General features: G+C 39.1%; 2 protein-coding genes across 8 annotated transcripts in view; one reads left to right on the forward strand and one right to left on the reverse strand.

The window, feature by feature from the left end:
• The window catches only part of CMSS1 (cms1 ribosomal small subunit homolog), a 370,849-nt gene that overhangs the window by 248,131 nt on the left and 94,791 nt on the right, over window positions 1-27,927 (reverse strand). The gene's annotated exons all lie outside the window — the stretch shown is intronic.
• Window positions 1-27,927, forward strand: part of FILIP1L (filamin A interacting protein 1 like) — a 296,807-nt gene that overhangs the window by 182,353 nt on the left and 86,527 nt on the right. For all 7 annotated transcript variants that reach the window (XM_050782049.1, XM_050782041.1, XM_050782042.1 and 4 more), the window contains exons 2-4: window positions 8,367-8,628; window positions 9,371-9,544; window positions 15,141-15,319. In XM_050782049.1, the coding sequence (XP_050638006.1) occupies window positions 8,377-8,628; window positions 9,371-9,544; window positions 15,141-15,319 (605 nt within the window). In that variant the 5' untranslated portion in view covers window positions 8,367-8,376. The remainder of the gene's footprint in view (window positions 1-8,366; window positions 8,629-9,370; window positions 9,545-15,140; window positions 15,320-27,927) is intronic.

The following is a 27,927-nucleotide window of genomic DNA, read 5'->3' on the forward strand; positions in this document are numbered from 1 at the left end:
GAGTGCCTGATACTCTGGGTGATGGATGAGATGACTACTGCACCACCTTCTGAAGCTCTTGATTTTCTCTCTGTGGCTTTGACTTTCTCTTAGGACTCAGAATCCTTGGGAATATGAACCTGAATCATACATCCCCACTTTCCAATCCCTTGTCTAAAGAATTGTCTATGCCTTACAACGAAAAATATCACTAAGAAAATGTTTCAATGATTTTTACTGAAAATGGGAGAAAAAAGATCAAGGAGGCCTATTGCTAAATTAGGTTATCTTGTTGTCAATTTGTCTTTTTTTAGCCATCAGATAGCTTTACTGCAGCTGGCTGAGTTTAGTGTCTTCAAATGTGGGTGACTAGGGCAATAAAAGGAAACTTTTTTTTTTTTTGAAAGACCACATAAAATACCCAACAGGATTTTTTCCCCTAATCTGGCCATGTGAGCACAACCTGGCTGTTCTGCAACTGAGCACTATTAACATCTATTTATAGCCACTATTTTCATAGATGAATCACATTTACCATACGTCAGTTAATATTAAAGGGGCCAACCAGCTCTGCTGAGAACCCCATAATCTTAATACATCTCTTTCCATTCTCCTTTCAGGGAACTAAATCTTAGCTTAAAGGTTCTGTGTAAAGATAGGGGGAAATGCAAGTGCAAATGTAAAGACAACAGACAGTCTGCCCTCTAAACTCAGCAAAGTATGGGGTGTTAAATATATTCAAACTTAAAGCTTTGGATCACTCCCAGCTTTGTTCCTTGGCCATGAGTGTCCTACAGTTAGCACAGACTCACTCTGTGTTACGCAGTCTTCTTGCCATCAAAACAAACAATTTATGTCTAAAATTTCCCCCTACACCAAGTTTAAACGACACTGCCTTAATAAAGTGTTACATGCTTAAAAACAGAACTAATGATGGTTAATGGTGCTGTCAATTTAAAAAAAAAGTAGTATAGTGCATACTCAGTTCATTTCATGCATGTGAGGGTGTCTGTGAGAGGGCTGGGGGTGAGGGATAGCAGATCAGGGTATTTATGATCAAAAGTTTACAAAATTCAGTGAAATTGAATGGAGATTTCCAGTAAGTTACGTGGATCTAACATTTCTTCCCCACCCAGCATGAGTGTGCGTGTGCACACACTCACACTCACACACACACTTCCTGAGATTTTTATAGCCACCAGTGCTGCCCTGAAATTGATATTAATTCATTTGTCTTTGCTATCTCTTATGAGAGTCTCCACGCTTAATTCACCTTTACCAACCCTCTTCCTACAGGGTTTTTTTTTTTTTTTTCATTTACTTCAGGCTAAAATTCTTTAAGATAAATAAGATAAATGAACTGAAGCGCTTAAAACAGTGTCTGGCATGTGGTAAGAGGTCTATACACAGCTACTTCAGTAGGTTCTCAGTACCCTTTTTCTAAATTTCTAGCCAGTGGTTCACAAATGAATCATCTTTACCATGAGGCAGCTCCTATTCAGAGCCAACCAGCTCTGCTGAGGACTGCACGATTCAATCACTCAAAAAATCCCTGCTGAGGTCCAACTCTGTAGGACATGGGGATACAGACATGAACAACAGGGGCCCTGTGCTCACCAAATATTAATAATAAACCCATTAGCAAGTACCATTATCTCCATTTTACATTTAAAGGCTCACAGACGCCCAATGTTGGAGCTGTGATTTAAGAACAGTTTTATTTGATTCCACAATCTCATAGTCTTTCTATTAAGACATGTCTCCTGCCACTTCAAGATGATAGCAGTGGTTGAGAAAAGCACATGAAAACTTAAAAATAACTACGAATTCAAATATATAGGTTTTGCACATAAACAATATATGAAAACAGAGTAACTTTACTGAATAGACTCAAAGGCTAGGGGTTTGTGAATTTACGTTACTCACATTTTTGTGCAATTCTGGATACTCAGAATTCAACAAATTGGAGATTGGTCCAGATATGAAAATAAGGTAGGCCGGGCACGGTGGCTCATACCTGTAATCCCAGCACTTTGGGAGGCTGAGGTGGGTGGATCACCTGTGGTCAGGAGTTCGAGACCAGCCTGGCCAAGATGGTGAAACCCTGTCTCTACTAAAAATACAAAAAAATTAGCCGTATGGTGGCAGGTGCCTGTAATCCCAGCTACTTGGGAGGCTGAGGCAGGAAAATTGCTTGAACCCTGGAGACAGAGGGTGCAGTGAGCCAAGATCATGCCATTGCACTACAGCCTGGGTAACAAGAGCAAAAGTGAAGAAAGAAAAGAAAGAAAAGAAAGAAAAGAGAAAAGAAAGAAAGAAAGAAAGAAAGAAAGAAAGAAAGAAGAAAGAAAGAAAGGAAGGAAGGAAGGAAAGAAAGGACGGAGGGAGGGAGGGAGGGAGGGAGGAAGGAAGGAAGGAAGGAAGGAAGGAAGGAAGGAAGGAAAGGAAAAGAAAAGAAAAGAAAAGAAAAGAAAAGAAGAGCTAGTTAAAACAAAATTGTCTAGCACAGTACTTGACATAGTAGGGGCTTCATTTCATAAATGTTTGTTGAATAAATTAATGTTAAACCAGGATTTTTCCTTTACTACGTATACCTTTTTATAAGACCTAAGTAGATACAGCATAGTGATTTAGTAGGCTCTGAAGCCAGACTGCCTAAATTATGGCCTGACTCTGACTCTGCCACTTTTTAGCAGTATGACCTTTGGCAAGTTATTTAAAAAGGCTTCAAGCGGGCCGAGCGCAGGTGGCTCATGCCTGTAATCCCAGCACATTGGGAGGCCGAGGCAGGCGGATCATGAGGTCGAGATCGAGACCCTCCTGGCCAACACCGTGAAACCCTGCCTCTAGTAAAAATATAAAAATTAGCTGGGTGTGGTGGCATGCGCCTGTAGTCCCAGCTACTCAGGAGGCTGAAGCAGGAGAATCCCTTGAACCTGGGAGGCGGAGGTTGCAGTGACATGAGATCGTACCACTGCATTCCAGCCTGGGCGACAGTGTGGGATCTGTCCCCCGCCCCCCAAAAAAAGGCTTCAAGCTTCAATATCTTCCTCTGCAAAATGAGGTAATAAGAAATGTTTTTTGAGAGGATTAAATGAGTTAATCAAAGGAAGGCATTTAGGATGGGCTTGTATATGATCAGGAATGAATACATGCTAGCTATCATTATTATTATTATTTTCTTTCTCTAAATTGGAGTAGTTTTGCTTGGCTACCTCAATATCATATTAAATGACCAAGACCAAAAATGATTTCTTTTATTGAGGCTTTTCAATTACTTGATACAAGCAAAAATATCCTCTAGTCACATCCACAATTCTAAAACAAAAATGAGTAGGAAAATGAAGATTAAAAAGTATGTCTAAATAGCACCTAACTATGTAGAGTAATTTTTAATATACAACATTAATAAAGAATGATTTTTAAAATTTAACTTTTATAATAAGGAATTGGCTGGGGGGGCTGCTGGAGGAAGGTGATGAGTAGAATAGACCTCTATTTACATTTGGCCATTTCCTGTAAATAAATTAAGTAAATAATTACAAACTCTCTTCTAGTCCTCTTGTATGGACACATCCTTACCAAGATCCACCATGATTTCAACTAACTTAAGCCCAAGTAAAACTGACTAAAGGAACTACATAGGAAAACAAAGCAGGATCTACTTCTTACTGCCAACTGCACTGTATTTGTATCCATAGATACAAGACAACAGAGAATCCCAGAATTCTAAAGCGGGAAATCCCGGGACTTCAAAGATCTTCTAGTCTCAGGTCCTAACCCTGCTGTCAGGGGAATCCATTAGCGGGTGAGGAACAGGGTGGAGGTCAAGGGAAACAATCCTTGGTCCTTGTTCCAGCCTGAATGACCTCATGGGGCCAACCTATCCCAATATTCTCATTTTATAAGCAACAACACAGACCCTGGCTAATTAAAGGCAGAGCTGGGATCAGAGGCTGGGTTTCCTGATTCCCAGGCTACACTCCTGAAGGTCATCATTCTATGGTTATGACAGTCACAGATAACAACACATTAGGCTGTGTTAAACTGACAACTAAGCAGGTTTTCTTCCCTTGCAAACTCACCAGGTACTATGTCAGCACTTTCTAAAGAATAAAGCATCATTATTTGGTATACACAAAAGCAACTTTCCTTTTTTTTTTTTTTTTGGTACCCTGAAAATCCCAAACCACTGTTGCTATTACAAAATTTTTCTTTACACTACTATGCACCCCTGGGCCAAGCACAGATGCATTAAAAATTTGCCAAGAGAAACAATGAAGTCACTGATAATACAAAGCATGAGAGTATCATGAAATTCATGTCTTTGTTTGCTTCCTCTAGATACTTAATTACTTCTCATTACTGATCATTTTGCGGTTACTGGCAGAGGGGCAAGGAAACTCCACCACTGTAAACATGAAGAGACATATGCTCCTCAGTAGACCAGAGGTCTGCACATGATGGGTCTGTTCACAAATCCAGTGTGAGCACCACTTCATTAATCAGTGAGAATGTTGATGCTACTATCCCCAGCCTCCAAAGAGAATTGGTGGTCTCAGTAAAACTCTAATCTCTTTAAAAGAATAACAAACACAGTATAAAAATGTTTCAGGTCATTCCTTTTTTTACTACTTATGAATATCATCACTGGCAAATGATCTATGCTCTCCTGTCAGATTTCATCTAACCCACTTTAAGAGTGAGATGAGGAAGCTAGAATGTATATAGAGCTCCATTCAGTCTTCTGTTGTAGCTCAGGGCTGCCTTAAGCTAAAAGGGCACTACTTATGAACAATGTTCAGCAAATTACCCTGCTAAATAAAAGCTTACATTATCTTGGTATTCTGGAAGGGATATCCTAGATTAAGGTGATGAGGGCAGAGAAATTCTCATTGATTAGCAGCAGGATACAAGTTGATTCTTATCAGTAGGCTATTGTTCCACACAGGACTGTGTGGGCAAGAGGAAAGCATAGGAATTCATCATGTAAAAATGAAAAAACAAAAATCAAACCCTGTGTACTTTCAGGAAATGAAAAGAAGTAAAGAACCAAATATATTTCGCTCCTCTTTTAAACTAGGCTTTTATTAGATTTTCACAGAAATCTGAATCTGTGGGTGTGGCGAACTTTTTCAAAGATGGCTGCAGTTAATTCCTTCCATTCCTTTGCAATGTGGCCTTTTATCTTCTTCCATGTAGAGGTGGAATTTATTTCCTCAATCTTGAATCTGGGCTGACATTGTGACATTCTTTCACAAATGAGACGTTGGAGTTTCAACTCTCATGTTCTTGGAATGTTGTCCTGAGACCACCATGTGGGGAGGATGAGAGTCCACATACGGCTGAGATGAGAGGACCCAGCTGAGGCTCTCCTAGTCCAACTAACCAACAGTCAGATACGTGGGAGCCCATCTTAGACCATCCATGCCCAGAATTGCTGTAAGAAAGCTGAAGCTGTGGAGTAACCCACAGAATTCTGAGCCATTGTTATTTAGCTTCCATCCAAGTTTTGGGGTTATTTGTTAAACACTAAAATGTACCTGAGACAGTTGGGCACAAAGTAAAAGAAGCAAGCCAGTCACCCTAACGCATGCCCTTTATGTGTGGAGCACCAGGTCAGATACACCATGGGAGATGTGAATGAAGAATACATTTGTCTTAAAAATATAAGACAAAGGACATAGATGACCCTATCATTCATGTGTGAATATATCTATAAATAAAGCAGAATGTAATATTTACCTATATTAAATATATTTATGTAACAACCTTCCATTATTTCTATAGCCCAGAGTAAGGATATTCCTAGGTGTTCAAGAAAATACAATGGGGGTGGGGAAAGATCATTAGAAATCCTATTTATGTATAATTTTTCATTTTTTTCTTTTTTTGAATGCTTTTATAGAGCACATAATATACTGTGGTAGTACATGAATATTTTTATAAATAAATAAATATACACACAATGAGGTTTCTCCCAATCTTATCTCTTACACATCCCCAACTTCCCATTCCTACACAAAAATATCCCTTCTATGCCTTTGCTTTTCTCCAATAAATGAGCCCTTCCCTGGCTACCTAGGGAAGAGCCAGTGACAACTACTGTCACACATCATTGTCCATCCATACTGTATTTGTAAAGAGTCTCTTCAGTAAGGCTATAGGCATTTTTCGGACAAGGTGTTTAGACCAGTGTATATATGCATTTGTCTTAGGCAATACAGCATAATGGCATTACGGCATGATTTTTAAGAGTGTGAGTCCCTAAGCCAGGTTTCCTAGACTCAGATCCCAGTTTTGTCACTTACTAGCTATGCAACCTTCAGTAAGTTTCTCGTGTTTCCATTTGTTCATTGTAAAATGGAGATAGTAATATTCCTTACCTTACAGTGTTGTTGTGAGACTTGAATGAGCTAATACATGGAAAATGCTGAGAAGAATGCTTAGCACACATAATAAGTGCTCCCTTACTTCCAGATCAGGTCATTGGACCTAAAGAGGGTCAATGTCTTTTTTTTTTTTTTTGAGACAGAGTCTTACTCTGTCACCCAGGCTGGAGTGAAGGGCGCGATCCTGGCTCAATGCAACCTCCGCCTCCTGCATTGAAGTGATTCCTGGGCCTCAGCCTCCTGAGTAGCTGGGATTACAGGCGTGTGCCACCACACTCAGCTAATTTTTTGTATTTTTAGTAGAGATGGGATTTCGCCACGTTGGCCAGGCTGGTCTTGAACTCCTGACCTCGGGTAATCTGCCCGCCTCAGTCTCCCAAAATGCTGGGATTACAGGCATGAGCCATTGTGCCTGGCAATGGGTCAGTGTCTTAATTAAGTTCCACAGCTGATTTGTGACGGAATTCTTATCACCTAACACAAGGGGAAAAAATGTGCAAGAATGTTTGAAATAGCATTTTTTTGAATACTGAAAAAAAAAGTATTCAAAAACAGTAAAATGAACAAGTAAATGATGTACTATATAATGAAATACTCTTACAGCAATCAAAATACATAAACTACAGTAAAATGGAACAAGGAAGAATCTCAAAAATATAATCTAGGATGAAAAAGCAAGTTTTAGAAAGATACATTCAATATGCTGTTTACAAATAAGGTTTGAAAACATGCAATACTATACATTGTTCAGTAATATATACACGCTTTTAAAAAGTATGAAACATGCAGGGGGATGATAAATACCAAATTCAAGAGTACATGGTTACTTCTGGAGTGGGAAGGGAGGAGAATGGGTTTCAGAAGAGATACATACGTTATAATACATCTATAATACAGTACTTAAAAACTGTTTTCTAATATATAGTAAATTATTAAAATTTTATAAATTTGTGTGGTAGCATGTAGCAGTTCGTTATAGTTCTACACTTTTCTGGACACTTGAGTTTTTCGGATTTTTAAAGAAATACTACAAACTAAAAGGAAGGTACTGGCGATGGTGAAAGTTTCATGATTTGTAAGGACAAAGAGTAAAATTAATAATCTGCTTATATGCCACGGAGTCAATTATAAGTTCAACTGATATTTTCTCTTCTAGTTAGAAACCTCAACAGTGGAAGAATTTTTCTTCCTATTATAAATTCATTTGGATGATTATATAATCAGATGCGGAGCTAATGTGTCCTTTAAATATTAATTTATTTTATATTGTTTCCAGAATGGCCAACTACATTAGGTAGCAGTGTCTCTGCTTTGAAGATGAGGGTCCTAAATATAAGCCCTTAGCTTACCCAAGGATAGATCTAGAATTTTAGAAGAATGTCAGGAATACAGGAATACAGCCAGGGACCAAGCCTTCATTCCTTTAATACTAGACTTGGCCTTCAAAACAAAGTAACGCAGTAATTCTGTAGCAGTAATCCTGCCATTTCTGTCCTAATGCACTTTTAAAGGCTAACAAATTTTAAAAACAAAACAAAAAACCCCATAAAAACCCCCAACAATTTTTAAAGGAAATACTATAAAGTAAATCTGAAGAAAGTCAGAAGAATTAGCAAAGTCACCATTTTACAATATTATAATTATGTTAAGTACATCTTAAGCAAGCACTTAGGCCATGGTTGGAGGTCTGACCTGGGTTCCGGAGGTGGAATGCTCGGGGGATGAAGTTCAAACACGGCCTGTTTACCCACAGACATAAGTGGCCTTAATCAAAGCAGAACACATTTTTTAAAATGTTTGCTTTAAAAGCAAAAGTGTAAATAAGACTGTGATTTATGAATCTGCTAATACCCTTCTCTGCTGTAGACATCAAAAAAATTGAGTTTGGGGCTGTGGTAAATATAACAAGAATGCAGACTTGTTAAAGCAGTAATAGGTACTCTTATTAAAACTCCATTTCCATTAAGCGTTACAAATTGTCTTCCCTCCTTCCAGGCTTTACAGAATGCGTTCCAGAGGCAGTGACACCGAGGGCTCAACCCACAAGAAATTTCCAAGACATACTAAAGGCCACAGTTTCCAAGGGCCTCAAAACATGAAGCACAGACAGCAAGACAAAGACCCCCCCAGTGAGTCGGATGTAATAGTTCCATGTCCCAAGGCAGAGAAGCCACACAGTGGTAATGGCCACCAAGCAGAAGACCTATCAAGAGATGACCTGTTATTTCTCCTCAGCATTCTGGAGGGAGAACTGCAGGTCAGCTGGGTTGTAGTTATCCCCATCATGCTTCAAACAGAAGGCTGCTTGTGAATTTGGTGTTCCTGCTGCCTCAGAAATAGATATCTGTGGTTCATCTGTGGTTCATACGTGTGTGTACACAAAAGCAAAGCATAAGTACATATACAAATAATTCTCCTCTGCCAACTCAAAGTGCAGTTAATCCCATCTAAAGGGGCTGTCACGATGACATGTGATTGGCGTACAGGTTGTGAAAGGTCACGCCCTCTGCCCATGCTGCTCAGAAGCTTCAGTGCACGTGCATGCATCAACAGCAACAATGCCAGATGACTTCGGGATTGGTTTAAGCAATAGGTGCTTTCGTACCCCAAGTGAACTGGCTCCTAGACTTGCCCTGGCATTATTAACCTACATGAAAATCTAAAAACAGCTGATACACATATAGGAGAATTTTACTTCCTACCCCCTGAAAATCCAAATGCTAGTACATTGACGGATATCATGATAGCTGCATCAAACACAATAAAAAAATGTAGTCCTCCAATGTTGTATAATAATCACTTTTTAAAACATTGTGTTATTAGACTACAAGAAGGATGAAGGGATATAGTTTTGATACTTTTTACAGAAGTGTCAAAATGAAATATGATTCATTTATATTTGAAAGAGAAGAGAAAGCACTGCCAGCTATCACAAAAATCACTTGCTGAGACCGCTAGTAGAGACAGCAGGCTTTCTGAAATACTTTTTGTTCCTACAGGCTCGAGATGAGGTCATAGGCATTTTAAAGGCTGAAAAAATGGACCTGGCTTTGCTGGAAGCTCAGTATGGGTTTGTCACTCCAAAAAAGGTGTTAGAGGCTCTCCAGAGAGATGCTTTTCAAGCGAAATCTGCCCCTTGGCAGGAGGACATCTATGAGAAACCAATGAATGAGGTATGTACCACATCAGGGGTGTGTACCTGGGAGGCAGCCAAGCACTAGCCCTGCAGATGAGCACGATCTGTAACTCCTCTTTGATTCCTTACAGTTTTACTTTCTAACGCACTTAAAGCCTACACGAAATAGAGAAATACAACAAGTTCAACAGGAAAGTTGAAAAGAATGAATCATAGACAGGATGCATTCACTAGGTTTGTTTCTTGAATTCAACAAAAATCTACCAAATGCCAGAGAATGCTCCCCCCTTCACGTGCATGTGCAGACACACACACACACACACACACACAACCACACACATGCACACACATACATGTGCACACACAAACAGACACACACACCTTCTGGGAACTTGCAGGGTACCCAGGCTGTAATAAAAAACAGATAAAGTTCAACCATAGAGGTTAATTTTTTGAAAACGCTGAGGTATTATGTCATAGAAATTTTGAGCATGAATGGAAATAATCTGAAGAACTGTCCAAGAAATAGAGGTTTTAAAAACATATATTTTAGATGAGTGCATACCTTCTTTTTCCTTCAAAGTTTAATGACAGCAAAGACCTTTCCCCCACCAAGTGTGCCTAGCAATTACAATCGCAAAGGTGGGCAGTCCCAACACGGCCACCACTGGGGAAAAGGCAGTACTGCTTGCTCTTTCACTTGCTGACATTCTGAAACCCTTTGGAATTATTATTTTATTCTTCTATTTTCCTCTGAGAACTATGGAAAATTTCATAATTTTTCATTTTTATAGAAAAGAAAGAACTAGGAACATGAGTTGAGGCTGGAGAGTGAAAGCAAGTTTCAGACAAATTTCCCTCAAATAAACTCAAATAAACTGGCAACCTACCTCAGGACTGACCTCTAATGTCCTTGCTATTCTCGTCTTTGGTGTCTCATGAGAGAAGAGACTACTGTCTTGCCAAATAGTGAAGGAGTTTGGTCATATGGATCTGCTTCTCTAAGGGGTAAGGATGAGACCACCCAAAGTCTGTTGACTTGCACTTTAATCCAAATTTTAAACAAAAGGAACCAGAGCTGCATTCAAGTGAATACTGTTAAAACTGTAAACTGGCTCCCAACATATTAACTATGAAACAGTGTCAGGCACAAATTCCCCAGCCCCTGTGAGCTCAAATGCAAATTAATGATCTCTGAACATAACCCTAACAAAACTCTATAAATGGCATAACCCCTCAACACTTAAGTGTGAAATGAAACAGTTTGATTCCAAACTTATGTTGAAATCAGTGGAAAAAACTTTAATTACAAAATAATTCTATTGTGCACATGCAAAACTGGAAATATCCCCTTTCTACAAATGCTTGCAATCCTAGCTCTGTAATGTGCCCCTGAAAATGACCCATAATCTGGCCCTGCTTTACAAGTCCAACCTTTTTTGATTACTCCTCCAACAGACAGCCCTATACACATACATCTCTCACATTCCCACCTCCATAATTTGTCAATTTTCCTCTCTTTCCTCTACTTCCCCCTTATGGATTTCTCTTTCCTCAGCTATCAGTTTATGCAATTCCTTGAAGCCAAAATAACTCCACACACACAACTCAGTTGTCTATCCTTTTCCTCGGTCTAGGAAGTACTAGGTGAGAGGGGAATGCCTAGAAAATAAACAGTAAAGGGGAATTCTGCCTAGGATTTTCCTAGATAGGGCGGAAGAAAATAAAGGGAGAGAGGGCAGTGTTCCCGCTGAGACCAGCTGTGACTGTACCCTAATTACATCAGAATAAGCATCTTGCATGCTAAAGTTATTCTTCTTTTGCATTCCCCCATCTTGAAGTGTTAACAGCCCCTTCACCGTTTTATTTTCCTCATAATGTTCTTTTTGAAAAATCTAAAAAATCTCAATCATGTCTAGGGTAAACTAGAGGTGATTTATCTAATTCTTAAGGCAAAATAATTTAGAAGAACAAACTGCTCTTAGTTACATGACACTACAGGAACACTGACTTAAGATGAAAAACTGGTGGAAGCCTGTGAGCTGGAACATGGCTGGGGCTGGGGCTAGGAGCAGAGGTGTGGTCAAGAGGGAGGGAAGAGTCAAGGACTCAGTCCACAAGAGTTTCGACTTCCTATTCCTTTCCAGCCTAGGGTTCTATAACAGAATTTACCTTAAAAAAATTAATAGCCTAAGGTATTCTTAGTTCTTCCAAAAAATATGTTACAGAAAATATGGGCCAGGCACGTGGCTCAGGCCTGTAATCCCAGCACTTTGGGAGGCTGAGGCAGGTGGATCACCTGTGGTTGGGAATTTGAGATCAGCCTGACCAACATGAAGAAAGCCCGTTTCTACTAAAAATACAAAATTATCCAGGCGTGGTGGCACATGCCTGGAATCCCAGCTACTTGGGAGGCTGAGGCAGGAGAATCACTTGAACCCAGGAGGCGGAGATTGCGACGAGCCGAGATCACGCCACTGCACTTCAGCCTGGACAACAAGAGTGAAATTCCGTCTCAAAAAAAAAAAAAAAAAAAAAAAAAATATATATATATATATATATATATATATATATAAACAACATTTTGGATTTACCAAGGCACTATAATAAAAGAGTCTCAGTATTACTAGCATAACCTAGGGCAAATCTTAAAATACTTACTTTAAGCAATGGTATAATTAAACTTTTAAGTTTAATTTCATTCATCTAGTTAGTTAATATGCATTGAAAAGCTCATGTATAGGAAAAGTTTTGGTGAAAGAGGAAAAAAGGTTTCCAGGTCTTGGCATTGAAAAAGCAGTCTTGAAGCACCATGGTGAGTTCTAAGAATTGCCTGAAGTCCAGTGTGGCTGAAAGTTGGGTAGGATCGGTGGGAAGATATGGAGTGAAGACGGGGCCAAGGTGGCAGGAGGTTCAGATGGTGAAGGGTCTTTTGGCCTTGAACAGGAGAGTGAAGTCCCACTGGTGAAAAATCATGCTGTCAGTGATGAGGACAGACTGCAAGGAGGTGAGGCTAGAGGAAGGGAGACCACTTAAGGGGTCACAGAATAAATGAAGGGCACTGATTCCTTCTAGCCTTCCTTCCCATTCCCTTCAAACAACCACCAACATATACAGGGAAAAAAAAAACACAATGGAAAGCAAGAGTGGGTTAAATAAACCTTCTATTTTCTCTCTTTGGTTTGAATAAAGTTTAATATACATATCTTGACAATTACAACAAGCTTTCCAAGGAAATACTGTTTTTGGATTTAGAAAAGCCTCTTTTAGTAATTCATTTATGCTTTACTGAATACCTACTATAATTATTCATATATTAATTCTAAGGTCAATCTTGTGACAAATTAAATTGAATGTATTTTCTAAGTCAACTAATAACTTCCCTAAAGTAAAGCTGATCCTATCACTATTTCACTCTCAAATTGCAAAAGGAGTTGATTTGAATTTTCCTTACAATGGACTCTAATGTTTGGGCAACTGAAGATAAAATTTTCAGAGGGCTGCAGTGGTTGGAGACACACTTCCATGACAATCAATACAAGAGCCCCCCTCTCAGAAGATGCCTCTGCCAGCAGGCAATACAACATAGCAGTGTCAGCTTTCACAAAAGGACTGGCTACATTTATTAAAAATCATCAACAGTAGTGTGGCATAATCACGTATTTTGTGAATTTAAGCATTTAGAAGTCAGAGAGAAACGATTGGGTCCTATATGCTGGGACACCTCAGTTGTATTCTTTTTCTGAAATTAGGTCATTTTGTGCCCCAGATTTCTAGTCAAGTACATTTCTAGTCAAACACATGCTCTTTAGGATACACAACTTAAATTGGTTTTAAATTCACACTGAGTCACACATTCTAAATCTTTTATGACAAATGCAAACTGTAAAAATCAATCAACATTATCAGTTACTGCATCTATATTAATCTAGAAAGTCGGGTGTTTTCAAAACCAAGTTCTTAATAGATCTTAATTTATCACTAGCAAAAGATCCTGAGTTAGCTCTTGCCAACATGTTTTTCTGGTGGCAGCTTACCCTGTGCCAGACAAAAATGGAGCTCAAGGCCAGGAGCTGATAAACCAGCCCAATGAGCCTGGCTGTCTAACTCCATCTGACTGTGATGCTTTTGGCCGCTGGCATGTTCTTTACTGCCTGGTTCTTCATTTATGAGGTCACCTCCATCTCCACCAAGCGCACCTGGGATATCTGCCACGCGCTCCTCATGTCCTCGGTGGTCTCACTCTTCCTGGTTATGGAGTCCTGTGCACCTGGGATATCTGCCACGCGCTCCTCATGTCCTTGGGGGTCTCACTCTTCCTAGGCTATGGAGTCCTGTCCTGCTGCTGTGGCTAAGTATCCATGGATAAGCTCCTAAGGGTATCAACTGGACAGCTTCTCTGAATCCCTACTTTTGCTAATCAAAAAAAAATTTTTTAAACTACTGCTGGAAGTGTCCCACATGCTGCTCACAATAAAGGCAGATGCATAACAAAAATAAATAAATAAATAAATAAATAAATCTCAGTTTCCTTGCTTGCTTGTTTTGTTTTCAATCTGTAAACGGGGCACCTCTTATAAGCAAGGCACTCTGTTAGACACCAAGGATTAAAAATAAAATAAATAAATAAAAAGGATGTAGGCCCTGCTTTCAGGGAGTTCACAGTCTAGCAGGGGAGACAAACACGTGTATCAGGCACAGAGGCACAGGTTGATCATTTTGTAAAAAAGATGTAAGTATGGTGCTGTGAAAATCAGAAAGGACTTAGTGCTTACATTTGGTGACATTCACACTACACCAACGCATAACAGATTATCTATCCATATATCTATTTTAATGGAAATACTTTGATGTATAAAAAAATGAAAATCATGAGCATGTCCTGGCAGAGCGATACAAGAGGCATATACTGGTAGAGAGAACTATAGGGTGGGCTGGGGCAGAAAGATCAGCTGGGGCAGCTGCGAATCCAACACTGTGCAAGGATTCTCTAACTTCCTGTCATTCCTTTAATGTAGCTCCTTGGGACAGAGACATAAGAGTGCCAGAAAGAGGTTATGTGGAAATTGTTGATACCCACAGGGACACAGATTATTCTCTCAAGAAAAATTTGATTACAATAAAAAGACTACATTTATGTTGAAATGCACCCAAAAGTATCAATTAAAAGAGAATAAACACTAAACAAGGAGATAAAAAACCCATTGCTGGCCAGGCGCTGTGGCTCCCATGGCTCACGCCTGTAATCCCAACACTTTGGGAGGCCGAAGCAGGCAGATCACCTGAGGTCACGAGTTCAAGACCAGCCTGACCAATGTGGAGAAACCCTGTCTCTACTAAAAATACAAAAAAAAATTAGCTGGGCATGGTGGTGCATGGCTGTAATCCCAGCTACTTGGGAGGCTGAGGCAGAAGGATCGCCTAAACTCGGGAGGCGGAGGTTGCAGTGAGTCAAGATCGCACCATTGCACTCCAGCCTGGGCAACAAGAGTGAAACTGTTTCAAAACAAACAAACGAAAAAACAGAAAAACCCATTGCTGAATTAATCAAAACAGGGACATTTCTAAAAGACTGAAAGATGGCTGTATATAAACAATTTGTTAACAGGCTATAAATGTGTTTTCTTTCGTAGTTGGACAAAGTTGTGGAAAAACATAAAGAATCTTACAGACGAATCCTGGGACAGCTTTTAGTGGTAGAAAAATCCCATAGGCAAACCATATTGGAGTTGGAGGAAGAAAAGAGAAAACATAAAGAATATATGGAGAAGAGTGATGAATTCATATGCTTACTAGAACAGGAATGTGAAAGGTAAGGCTGCTTTGGACAAAACAATGTCCCATTCTGCAATCTATGAGCTGGCCACTGTACCAGGTGTCAGGGATACAAAGGTAAATATGATACAGTCTCTGTTCTCAAAGATCTCATAGTCCAGGGTGAGGAAAAGGATATGTTTGAAGACATTATCAGTACAACGTATGGGTAACCAGATGTGTGATAAGGACTGTGGAACCATAAATGTTGGGCCCCTAACTCTTGAAGGGAGTGCCCTGTGAAGGCTGCAAAGACCATGCGATAGGGATCTAGTCCCTAGGCAAACAAGAATGGAAACTATATTCATGGGAAGGGGTGAAATAAGTATGTTAGTATAGAAGTGGGAAAAGAACCTGCATTTTGAGGGAACTCAAGCTTTTCACATGGCTACAGCAAAGGGCATGATTGTAGGATGAGAAAAGGAAAGGCTTGCCTTGAGCAGCTGGACTTTATACTGTTGGCCTGAAGGAGCAAATGGAAAATTGTGAAAGGGAAAATAAGAGATCAGTTATGCTTTCCTAAAGAACAGTTAAGGGAACATGGAGGAACAACTGGAGGAGCTTTAGACTGGGCACAGGAAACTCACATAGGAGGCAAATATCCAGATGAGAAAGACAAGGGGATGTGTTCCAATGGCCATGAGGTTAGGAGGGGGTGTGCGCAGAACTACTTATGATGTTTAGTCAATATGAATTAGTGACTGGTTAGACTGGAGAGAAGAGCAAGGGAAACAAGGAGCTACTGAGACGCACTCCTGGCTATTCAGGAACATATGAAATACAGGAATGGGGCACAGTTTTCTGTATTGCAGGATTTTGATCAGGCAGGATGGTTTATACTTGGTGAGTGGGTAGGAGATGAGTCCTGGTTTAGTCCTTGAGTGTAAGGTACCTTGGTATATTACAGTATCTGGTGTAAAGAATAATATGTATAAAGTCAATCCATGGTCAGAAATAAAAGGTCTGTAAAAGGATGGGCTGGTGATATGGATCCGCAGTAGGTGATAGGTGAAACTGTGGGTGTTGATGTGGTGAGAAGAGAGAATGTTGAAAGGGAACCTTAGAATACCTCAAGGCTTGGCAGTTTTCTGGAAGAAAAAGGGGTTGAAAATGGAAGCTGAAAAAAAAAATGGTGGAAGCTTAGAAGAACCAGAAGACTAAAGAAGGCAATGAAATGAAGCAAGCAAAGACTTTAAAAAGAGAGTGAACAGTCAAATAGCACCACATAATGCAGAAAAGAATGAAATGTCCCAGGATTTGGCAATGAAGAAGATACTGAGGAACTTAATGAGCCATTTCAATAAAGCGGTAAGGGCAGAAGCCAAATTGCAATGCTTTGAAAAACAAAATAAGAAACAAGAATGTAGAAACTTAAAATGTGAACTAGTATTTTGAGAAGTACGGCTGAAAAAAAGGAGAGTTTGGTTGGTAAGTATTTTCTAATCATATGTAGGGTAGATTATTTTGTTCTACTTTGACCCTCTATTCTGAACCACTGTAGACAGTATAAGCATCCATATGAAATTCAAAGGACAATTAACCCTCTCTATTGATACTGAAAAGATGGAAAGTAACCAATCTCAAATGGCTTATTCAACTACTTCCAATTCATACTTCAGCTAGGGAACTTAAGTTAGTTACCTCAATATCCAGGCTAATAGCAAACTTTCATTTATTTTCCACATACTTTATGGTAGACATTTGTTCAGAGTGCCAGAGAAACCATGGCACTTATACTCACTCTATTTTTTCCAGGAGGTTTATTTTTCACTACATGGCAGAGAGGGGGCAGGGGAAAGGTCTTACTAACTTGCTCCTCATGAACTCTGAAATATCTACAGGGGCAGATTAAAGGAGCACAAGAAATCTGACACCAAAGGAAGATTTGACTCAGACATTACAATATAAGATTTGTTATTCAATGAGACAATGTTATATTAAACGTTATTTTGAACCTCTGTGGTTTGGCACTAGTGGCCTCATTTGGCCGCCATACTTATTTGGCACTAACTTGCTGAACACAGATACTTTCTTTCATCTTTCATTATTATGAACATTTACTGACCACGGTCAGAGTGTTGCCTGGCATAGAACAAAGAGGTACAGGCTGTCCCTGCCCAGGGGGCTTACCACATTAATGAAAAGGCAAGATGATACAGATTTATGGTGGGAATGTGAAGGGCTATTGGAGGAGAGTTCTGATATTCACTGTGTATCTCTACTATCTTCTGGAGGAAGGCTGGGAGGGGGCTATCCTGAAGTTATACTGGAATGTTGGGAGGCAGATGGCAAAGATTATTTAAACCACGAGAGCAAGGAGGAACAACACTGATAAATGGGAACAAAAGATCTGTGGGAATAAAGGCCATGGGCTGGAGGAAAAGAAAAATTGTGGGAAAAATGTAAAGTGTATACCACTGAATCGATATATGAAGAATATATTTCTAAATATATAAAATGAATTTAAGAGAAAGAATTTAAGAGATTTGCTTTATAGGATATAAAGTTTCCTTTATAGGATTCTTTGCCTTGAAGAATAATTAAAATGAACATGCAATTAACAAGAAGTAGGAAAAAGTGTCTATCACTCTCTGTTTAGCCATTCCAGAAGATATGAGAATATTCATCTGTTTCTATATGCCAAGGAACAGCTTCCAGATGGAATTCTTTGAATGTGACAATATTAAACTTATTCTCAACTCACTTGATGCAAATGTGACTTCCCTTGCTTTGCCTGAACAACATCACAATTCCCGTATCTTGGTACTGTGGGCCCATTCACACCCACCCTTCCTGCTCTCCTGCCTTCTGCTGGGAGACTGCAGGCCTCATAAGGCATAACTGACTTCTACCTGCTTTAAAGCCATGTGCATCAAAGTAGTATTAAATGAATACTATCTAACGAAACAGGAAGTGGGAGAAACTAATGACTTCAGGTAAATAAATGCTCAGAGGAGGTGCTTACACACAAGACTGTGAAATACCTGTAGCGTGCCTTGCTTTCAAGTGACATGGCAAAACACACCATGATTGAGTCCTTCCAACTTCACTGAGAGTGCTTTCTCTCAAGCACACAGCTGCCTAGCACAAAAGTGAGGCTAACTTATCCTGAAGGGTCAAAAAACAATGTTTACTTCCTTCCTCAAACAAAGTGTTGTAAACCACTCCCAAAGTAGCAACCCTCCCAGCAGTGAAACAAAGATATCATAACCCCAGTAAAAGGGAGGTTGGTTGAAAACAGATACAAAGGGCTATCTGGTTGAAACTCTGAAATAAACACGGTAAAGGTTTTGTGCTCACATTCTGTTGGTTTGTATCTACCTGGAAATAATACAAAAATTAAGAAATACATGATTGAGGTAGTTAATGAGACCTCAGAGGATGTAATAATGGATTTCAAATTAAGGTTCAATTTCTGTGTTTTCTTTGGAGAATTTGTTTTATGTGGAAAACCCTAAAGGAGACTGATGTCACACATTGAGCTCAGGCCAAAATGTTTGCCAAGTGATGTCGCTGTCGTAATCAGTAAGCAATTGGCTTTCCCACTGAGGGTGGGTGGGGGCAGGGATCCGCTCAGGAAAGCCTGTTCCCAAGCATGTTAATGCAAAGTTTCCTTAGCTATAATCTGTGCGGTTTGGTCTGTCCATATGGTAATATTCTATCCACGTTTCATGACAACTTTCACTGACCAGCTCCAACATGTGGATACATGTGTCACCAATGACCTGAATTATGTACTTGGCTGAATTACAGGTGGAGTCTATGTAAAAGGTTTTTTACACAAAAGCAATGCCAATAATTTTTGGCCTTTCTGTATGGCTTCACAGGAAAGCCAAAACAAAAGTCACTTTTAGTCAATGTAATTTTGCAAAATTTTCCCATAAGTGAAATGCCAATTTTGCCTGTACTTTCAAAAAAGCTTGCATATTTTTTTTTCTTTTTCAGTTTCAATGGAGGAAAAGGCTCTGAAGGAAAAAAAAAAAAAAAAAGTTGTTTTTTTTTAAAACCATGCATTCTTTCTTAGAATACTAAAACAAACTATGTATGCTACCCATATATGTTGCTGCATTTCTGGTCTTGAAACAACAACTAAAGCAGGAAACAAATATTGTTATGACAGCTCTGTATAAAACTGTGGCTTCAACCATGGATTTTGTTAAAGCCTTAAATCACTTTTCATAAAATCTTGGCCAAGTAGGTTAGCACTGATAGTTCAACTTTGTAAATCAGAAGTTCAAATGGTAGCTTCTCAAAAGCCACAAAGAAAGGAGTCAAGGTAGAATTAATCTATTGTTCCTTTTTCTGTCCAAGTTTGACTGGATTGACCAGTGGTGCAGAGGCCTTAGAGCCCTTTAGAGGAAAGTCACCAGGGGTCCAGCTTCAAGTGTTGTTGCCTTGACCACACCCTGGGAAGTTCTTTGCTGTTAAGTTTTAATGAAGAACAAAGCACTTCCATCTCTCCCTTTGTCTGAAACAACTTTATAAACAAGTATTTTCACCATCAATCCTTTTCTATTATGACAGGCCTATTTTTCCAGACTGCCATCAGACAAGGTGACTAAAACACTGCTTGAACCATATTTGACCCTACTGTTAACTGAGTAAATCAGACCACTTTTAAAGGCTTCTCTCAAAAACATCAAATTTTCTTTCTAGAGGATTTGGATACTCCTTTGAAATACGTAAATGAATGAGTTAATTTCTCCAATTTTTAGGTTAAACTCATTAGTTTGGAGCTAGTGCTACTTGCCATTCATTAACTGAAACAAAATAAAACAAAACAAAAACAATAATTGATTAAATATATATGTCTACTGCAAGCCAGGTCCCATACTAGATACTGGGCGAATAAGGTAGATATAGTCCTCACCTACATACAATCCTGAATATTTGCTCATTATGTAAAACAAAGACACCACTGCAGGCTTTAAGACCTGATACTGATTCTTCTAAGGCATTACGAGTTCATGACGGGTAGAAAAAAAGGCACCACTATGGTAAACTAATGTAATAACATTAATGCTCATGAAGACAGAACATTCAGGAGAAATCAATAAACACATTAAACTAAAGTACTTTACTAGAGAATTCAATATCGTGCCATTAAGATTTTCAGCTTCTTGGGTCTTAAATCTCAGCTTTTAAGGATATCCCACAAAGCAATACACAGTGGGTACAAAGCTTTAAAAAAAATAAAGTCTACTTAAAAAAATATTTTGAAAGCCAGCAGTTTTAAATTTTCATACACACTAAACTATTGTTGTAGAATACATTGTACTCAAATGCAATCATTTCCTTTCGGTTTTTTTGGCAAGGAGTTATTTGTATTACATATTCTCAAGACTATGTCTTGCAAGCATTGAAATGGATGCCAGATCTCCACTTGACCTTTGTCATGGGTATCTAGTTCTTTACCAGAACAAAATGGAGATCCACCACAAACACATATTTTGTTATTGTAATTCTATACAGAATTACAACACGATCAGCCTTGTGGGATACATGCTAGACCTAACACAGGATCTAAAAAGGGATGCAGAGAGATTAATTACCTCATGTGGGTACTAAAAAACCATTTAGGATGGTACATGATGACTTAACTTTCAACAGATGTCACAAAACCATACTCTTAAAACTGCACAATTCAGCGGTTTCCATACAATGCCTTTTAATTTCAGAGGTCAAAATTCACATAGAGTGACAATACTACCTGATTGCTTTTCCTACCCAGAAATTTAGTTTTTTGAACTAAATTTTACAAATAATTTTGAATGTGTATTTGAATGTACATGATAGTGAATTTATTGCTTACAAAAGAATACTATGAACGCTAAAAAGAAAACACTAACAAGCCTAGTGAGGGATGAACCGAGAGCTTAGAGATAGCGGGAGTCTGGTCTGCAGACCTGATCTGCAGCTATGTATAACTTTTGGCAAATTCCATTCCTAAAATCTTTAGTTTTCTTGTATATAAAACAAGGGGCCGGGCGCGGTGGCTCACGTCTGTAATCCCAGCACTTTGGGAGGCCAAGGCGGGGACATAATGGGGTCAGGAGTTCGAGACCAGCCTGGCCGAAATGGTGAAACCCTGTCTCTACTAAAACTACAAAAATTAGCTGGGTGTGGTGCCGCGCGCCTGTAATCCCAGCTACTCAGGAGGTTGAGGCAGGAGAATAACTTGAACCCGGGAGGCTGAGGTTGCAGTGAGCCGAGATCGCACCACTGCACTCCAGCCTGGGCAACAGAGCAAGACTCTGTCTCAAAACAAAACAAAACAACAAAAAAAACAAGGGCAGGCTATATGATTTCTGTGTCTCTTTCACACCTAAAAATTTGTGATTATGTGACTGTCATGAACAAGTACCTTTTACCTCAAGTCTAGGATTCTAACTCCACTACCAAAAGAGGTCAGTGAGAATGACAGTGACTACCACCAAAACTTTAAATCCAAATCTGTGTGTCCATTCTTAAAGGACATCTAGATTTTGGTATACCCTACTGCTTCCACATATTTGGAACTGAACCTAATATCACCTTTGCACATCGAAGTCTACTCACAACCTTTTTATTCCTGTTAATACAACCACCATGAATCAATCTATCAGATAACTATAAAAAATTATAGAAATCTCAGAAGTCAATAATTTAAGCTAGAAAAGACCTAGCAATGTAGACCAGTGCTTTGATTTTTTGAATTGAGAAAAGTGAGGCCTATCAAGTCCAAGATAAAAAAAGTCACCAAATCTTCCAGCGAAATAGTTGCAGAGCCAGACCAGAAGCCAGTTCTCCTGACAATATATTTGACGCTATTCTCCCTAGAATCATTCCTAGGTACTCAAACCATGTGCTTGGTGTTACGGGAGGTCCAAGATAAATCTAATACACAACTAAAATACAGTTGAAAAGACAAGACGCTCAAAATAATCTGCAGATAATTTAGGAAGAATGCAGGTGTCCGTTCTGTGGCACAGACACCACTGTTGCAACACTGTGGAAGATCAGGCAAAAAGGAGATTAAAGACAGCAATTATCCAACAGCCCGCACAGCCCTAGGAGAATGCAGGACATACAGTAAATACTCTATAAATACATCTACTAACTGGCTGGTGGTTACTAGTTTAACAACCCTATAAAACAGGTAGCCAAAAACTGAATGTGGAAAGGCAACCTCAAACTTCTGTTCCATCTGGACTAAAAAATATAAAGAGGAAAAAGAGCCATTAAATCATATCAAAATGGAAATTTTTGCCTCATAAGTGAAAATCAAGGTGGGATATTAGAATTAAACTGTATCCTGAATTTGCAACTCACAGGTAAGCTTTCCTGGCAAGTGTATTAATTCCTCAGATGAGAAGATGAAGCCAAACAGCCTTGGCCAGCCATGAAGATGATGGCTGGCACAAGTGATGAGTGAATATCACTGAACAGAAAGGCCTTATGGAAGAGCATAGGGTATCAGAGTTAAAAGCATAGACTCGAGTTACAACAACAAACATGGAGCATGGACCATAAAGCATGGTCCCATCCTCTCATCTGATCCTACTGGCTATTTGACCTTGGGCAAAGCCTTTAATCTTGTTAAGTCTCCAATTCACCATCTGTTTAAAAAATGATGGAGATCTCATAGGTTCTTGTGATTACTAATCATATAATGCACAGCAAGTGCTAAGTATGGTGTCTAGCACATACAAAGCACTCAGTGAGCATTAGCACTGTATTTGTCAGGGTCCCCCAGAGAAACAGAATGTGTGTGTGTGTGTGTGTGTGTGTATAAACCATTATTATAAAGTATTGGCTCACATGATCCTGAAGGCTGGGCAGTCCCATGAGCTGCTGTCTACAAACTGGAGACTCAAGAAAGCCAGTCATGTAGCCGAAAGACCTGAAAGCTAGAAAGTCAATGGTATAGATTCTATTCCCAATCTAAAGCCCTAAGAATCAGTAGTGGCAAGGACAGAAGATTGATGTTCCAGCGCAATTAATCCAGTCAGTTAATTCAACCTGCCTTCAGTTTTCTGTTCCATTCTGGCTCTCAACAGATTGCAGGATGTCTACTCACACTGGGGAGGGCAGTCTACCAACTAAAATGCTAACCTCTTTGGAAACACTCTCACAGATACACCTCAAAATAATGTTTAACCAGCTATTCAGACATCCCATGGCCCAGTCAAGTTGACACATAAAATTAACCATTATACGTATCTTTCTTCAAATTTGCCTTTCTTCAAAGTAGTTTACTTACGTACTCTGCATGATACCAATGGGCACATTTTTTTGAATTGCCAAGAAAGCATTTAAGTAGACCCTATACTGGGTTCTAATAATGTGACAATTAATAAGAGCTTTCAAGGGGCATATTGTTTAGTGTAGGGGAGATAGACACAAAATCAAGTAAGTGCAATGCAAAGTTGTAGGCTAATGACAACAAAGGATACAGAGGAGGCACAAATAAGGGCTCATACCCAAGGCATGGTTGTATCCTATTTTCTTTAGTGTAGGAGAATTACTGAATGTCCTAATGATCTAACACTGTATAACACTGAGCTGGGCAAGACAGTGCTCTGTGAATTTTTTTTTTTTTTTAACCATTAAGACTCATTTCTTCTTTTTGGTAAATCAATCTACTTAGAGAAACAGAAATGTTAGTTTGGTGGTTATTATGAAAAACGTAGCCTTCCAAATATGCGAAATCAAGACTGAACCAAAGTGAGGGTTTTTAAGTACATCCAAAGACTCCAGTGCTCCTCTGACTTGCCACTGTCAAAAATCCTCACACTAATTGCATCTTCTTGTCTAAAGTTATTGTGAAAAATCAAATATTCCCCACTCTAAGGCAAGTGGGCTTACTTTTGATATATTTTGTTACACAGCCCCTTCCACGGGACCAAGAACATGGGAGAGGTAAAACAAATATTTTTTTGAATGAGTGAATGAAATGTAGGAAAAGTTGGCTACATTTTAATCTATTATTTTCCATTAATCTCTCATCATGAATTAGCTTCTGGATTCATTCCCTTTGGTTAGCATGGTCATGGGAGAATGGGATACAAGACAAGCCCATTTTGATGAGGAAAGCAGAATGAGCTTGAGAGCTACCCCCAAAAAGGCAGAAGTAAGAGTGTATGGTGCTCTTACCATGGAGCTAGAATAAAAAAATGATCCTAAAAGGGGATTTTAAGATTAAACACATCAGAGACAATAACTCATCACTAAAAGCAACTCAGTCAATTCATACTTTGTAGTTTTTATATTCAATATTTTTTCACTAACAAAAACATCATGACCATTTTTCCAAATCACCAACTACTCTACATCACAATTAAAGTAGATGAATACTACTGTATCACACAGATGCATCACAACTTATTTAACAAATTCTCTATTGTGGGCATTTATATTCCTCCTTTGTCACTATTATAAAGAACACTATCCTGAATGGCCTCATATTCCAATTAATTTTTATGCCTTTCTGATTATTGTTTTAGAATTCTTTTTTTTTTTTTTTTTGAGACGGAGCATCGCTCTGTCACCCAGGATGGAGTGCAGTGGCATGATCTCTGCTCACTGCAAGCTCCGCCTCCCAGGTTCACGCCATTCTTCTGCCTCAGCCTCCCAGGTAGCTGGGACTACAGGCGCCGCCACCACGCCCGGCTAATTTTTGTATTTTTAGTAGAGACGGGGTTTCACTGTGTTAGCCAGGATGGTCTCGATCTCCTGACCTCGTGATCCGCCTGCGTCAGCCTCCCAAAGTGCTGGGATTACAGGCATGAGCCACTGTGCCTGGCCCTGTTTTAGAATTCTTATATATGAAATTGCTAAGTCAAAAGTTATGAACCTATTTAAGGATTATAAAACCTATAGCTAAACTGCCTGTTGTAAAAGATATTTATACCATTACTAACAATGAAGAAGAGAGCCAATTTCTTACTTTATAACTCTACCTGAGACTAATCTTGAATCTGACCTCAATTTAAACATGATATGATGTTATAAAGAGTATAAAGTGAATGTTAATGACATGAATCAGACTTTCCCACTGACTTGGGCTTTGTTTAGAGATGTGTTGCTTCTGGAAAAAAAAATCTTAACATATCAAAAAAAACACTTAAAGATTACAACACTTTATTGAAAGAGTTTTTTCACCTTGTCAATATAATTTCAGTATATTTCCTTTTCTCTTTCAAATTCAGGTTCTCATAGCCTAGCATCACTGGTCTTCCAAAAATAAAAAATTTCCGTTGCTCATTCTCTGAAATGTCTGAGGCTTCCTCCTTCATATATCCTATATCAAGCCTTAAAGTCCAAATCCACGATCCTGGCTCACCTTTCTCACCACATGACATATTTGGCAACAGTTCACAACACTTAGTACTGGCCCTACATGGTCCTGAAAAGTCTGATTTGTTGAAAATAGTGGGATCTAAGGCCCACTTTACCAAATTCTCTCTCTAATTTAAATTCAGTTAGTTTGGAGTGTTTGAGAATTCTACATTAGTTTCCTATTTAACTTAATTTCTACTTGCCAATCCTCACTTCTTTGTATTTCCTCCCTACTTATCATACACATACACTCCATTTATTTCCATGATTTTCTCAATAACACTCTGAAATATCCAAGATACCTGACAAACAGGTAACTTGAAGCTTCAGAAGATGTTTCAGAAGAAATGCATTAGCAAGATTCATAAGACTGAATATGTGTTTTCTATGTTTTTTCTTTTCTTAAAAATAAGTAATTTCCAATTCAAGCTTTTTCACTCTATATCTTGCATATATGTTTCAGGGTCCCACATATAGCCCTCCTCTCACTTCCTACTCCTCAAAGATAATCCACCGTGAATGGTTTCTTGTATTTATGTTTAAAAAGATTATTACAAGCATACATCAGCAATTCATGAAGATCATACAATACTTTTCCTATTCTTTTTTTAAGTGGTTCCATATTATTCAAATTTATAGATGCAAGTCATTTAGCCAGGCCACCTTATGAGCTTTAGATTGTATTATTTTTATTTCCTATTCAACATTCTTTGGTTAACTGACTCTTAATAACTTCAAATGCCTCTTACTTTCTATTTTCCTTTAGAAATGGGTTAATCACTGGTAACAAAGAGATACCACTTCATATCCACTAGGATAACTTTAATCAAAAAGATAATAACAAGTATTGACAAGGATGTGAAACTGGAACCCTCATATGCTGCTGTGTAGTAATGTAAAATGGTGCACTGGAAAATAGTCTAGCAGTTCCTCAAAAAGTTAAGTGTAGAATTATTGCCTTAGTCAGCTGGGGCTATGAAGACAAAATACCAGAGACTGGGTGGCTTGTAAACAACAGAAGTTTATTTCTCACAGTTCTGGAAGGTGGAAATTGGAGATGAGGGTGCTAGCAGTATTCTGGTAAGGTCCCTCTTCTGGGGTTGTAGACTGCTGTCTTCTCCTTGTTTCTTCATATGGTGGAAAGTGGGTGAGAAAGTTCTTACAAGGGCCACTAATCCCATTCATGAATGCTCCTCTACCCTCAAAACCTAATTATCTCCCAAAGGCTCCACTTCCTAATACCATCACACTGATGATTTCAACATAAGAGTTTGGGGGGACACAAATATGCAATCCATTGCAGTTACCATACAACTCAGCAATTCTATTCTTAGGTATAGAGCTAAGAAGATGAAAACACATGTCCACAAAAATCTGTACACAAATATTCACAGCAGCATTATTCATGATAGTCAAGAAGTAAAAACAACCGAAATGTCCATCAACTGAGGCATGGATAAACAAAACTGTGGTATATCCATGTAACGGAATACTACTTGTCAATTAAAAAGAAGCTCTGTGGGCCAGGTGCGGTGGCTCATGCCTGTAATCCCAGCACTTTGGGAGGCTGAGGCAGGTGGACTGCTTGAGCCCAGGAGTTTGAGAGCAGCCTGGGCAACATGGCAAAGCCTCATCTCTACAAAAAGTACAAAATTTAGCTGGGTGTAGTGGCATGCACCTGCAGTCCCAGCTACTCGGGTGGCTGAGGTAGGAGGATCACCTGAGTCCAGGGAGGTCAAGGCTGCAGGAAGCCGAGATCACGCCATTATACTCCAGCCTGGGAAACAAAACAAGACCCTGTCTCAAAAGAAAAAAAGAAAAAAGAAGCAGCAGTCCTGTGCCCATTAAGCAGTGACACTACAGCCACTAGAAACCACTGATCTCCTTTCTGTTGCTATGGTTTTGCCTATTCTGGACATTTCATATAAATGGAATCATACAAGATGTCGCTATTTGTCCCTGGTTTCTTTCACTTAAAATAATGTTTTCAGGGTTCAGACATGTTGTAACATGTATCAGTACACTTTATTCCTTTTTATGGCTGAATAAAACCAAAAAAGTCAGGATGGATGTGTAACTTGGTTGATTTAAATGACCAAGATAGATAATAAAACTATTAATGATAATGTAGATTGGGCATGAGATAAAGTTTCGCTGTGTTCTTAACACTTTTTTTTTTTTTTTTTTTTTTTTTTGAGACGGAGTCTCACTCTGTCACCCAGGCTGGAGTGCAGTGGCGCGATCTCGGCTCACTGCAAGCTCCGCCTCCCGGGTTCACGCCATTCT

This window comes from Macaca thibetana, chromosome 2 (assembly GCF_024542745.1).
Source record: "Macaca thibetana thibetana isolate TM-01 chromosome 2, ASM2454274v1, whole genome shotgun sequence".
In the NCBI taxonomy this organism is placed as follows: domain Eukaryota; kingdom Metazoa; phylum Chordata; class Mammalia; order Primates; family Cercopithecidae; genus Macaca; species Macaca thibetana.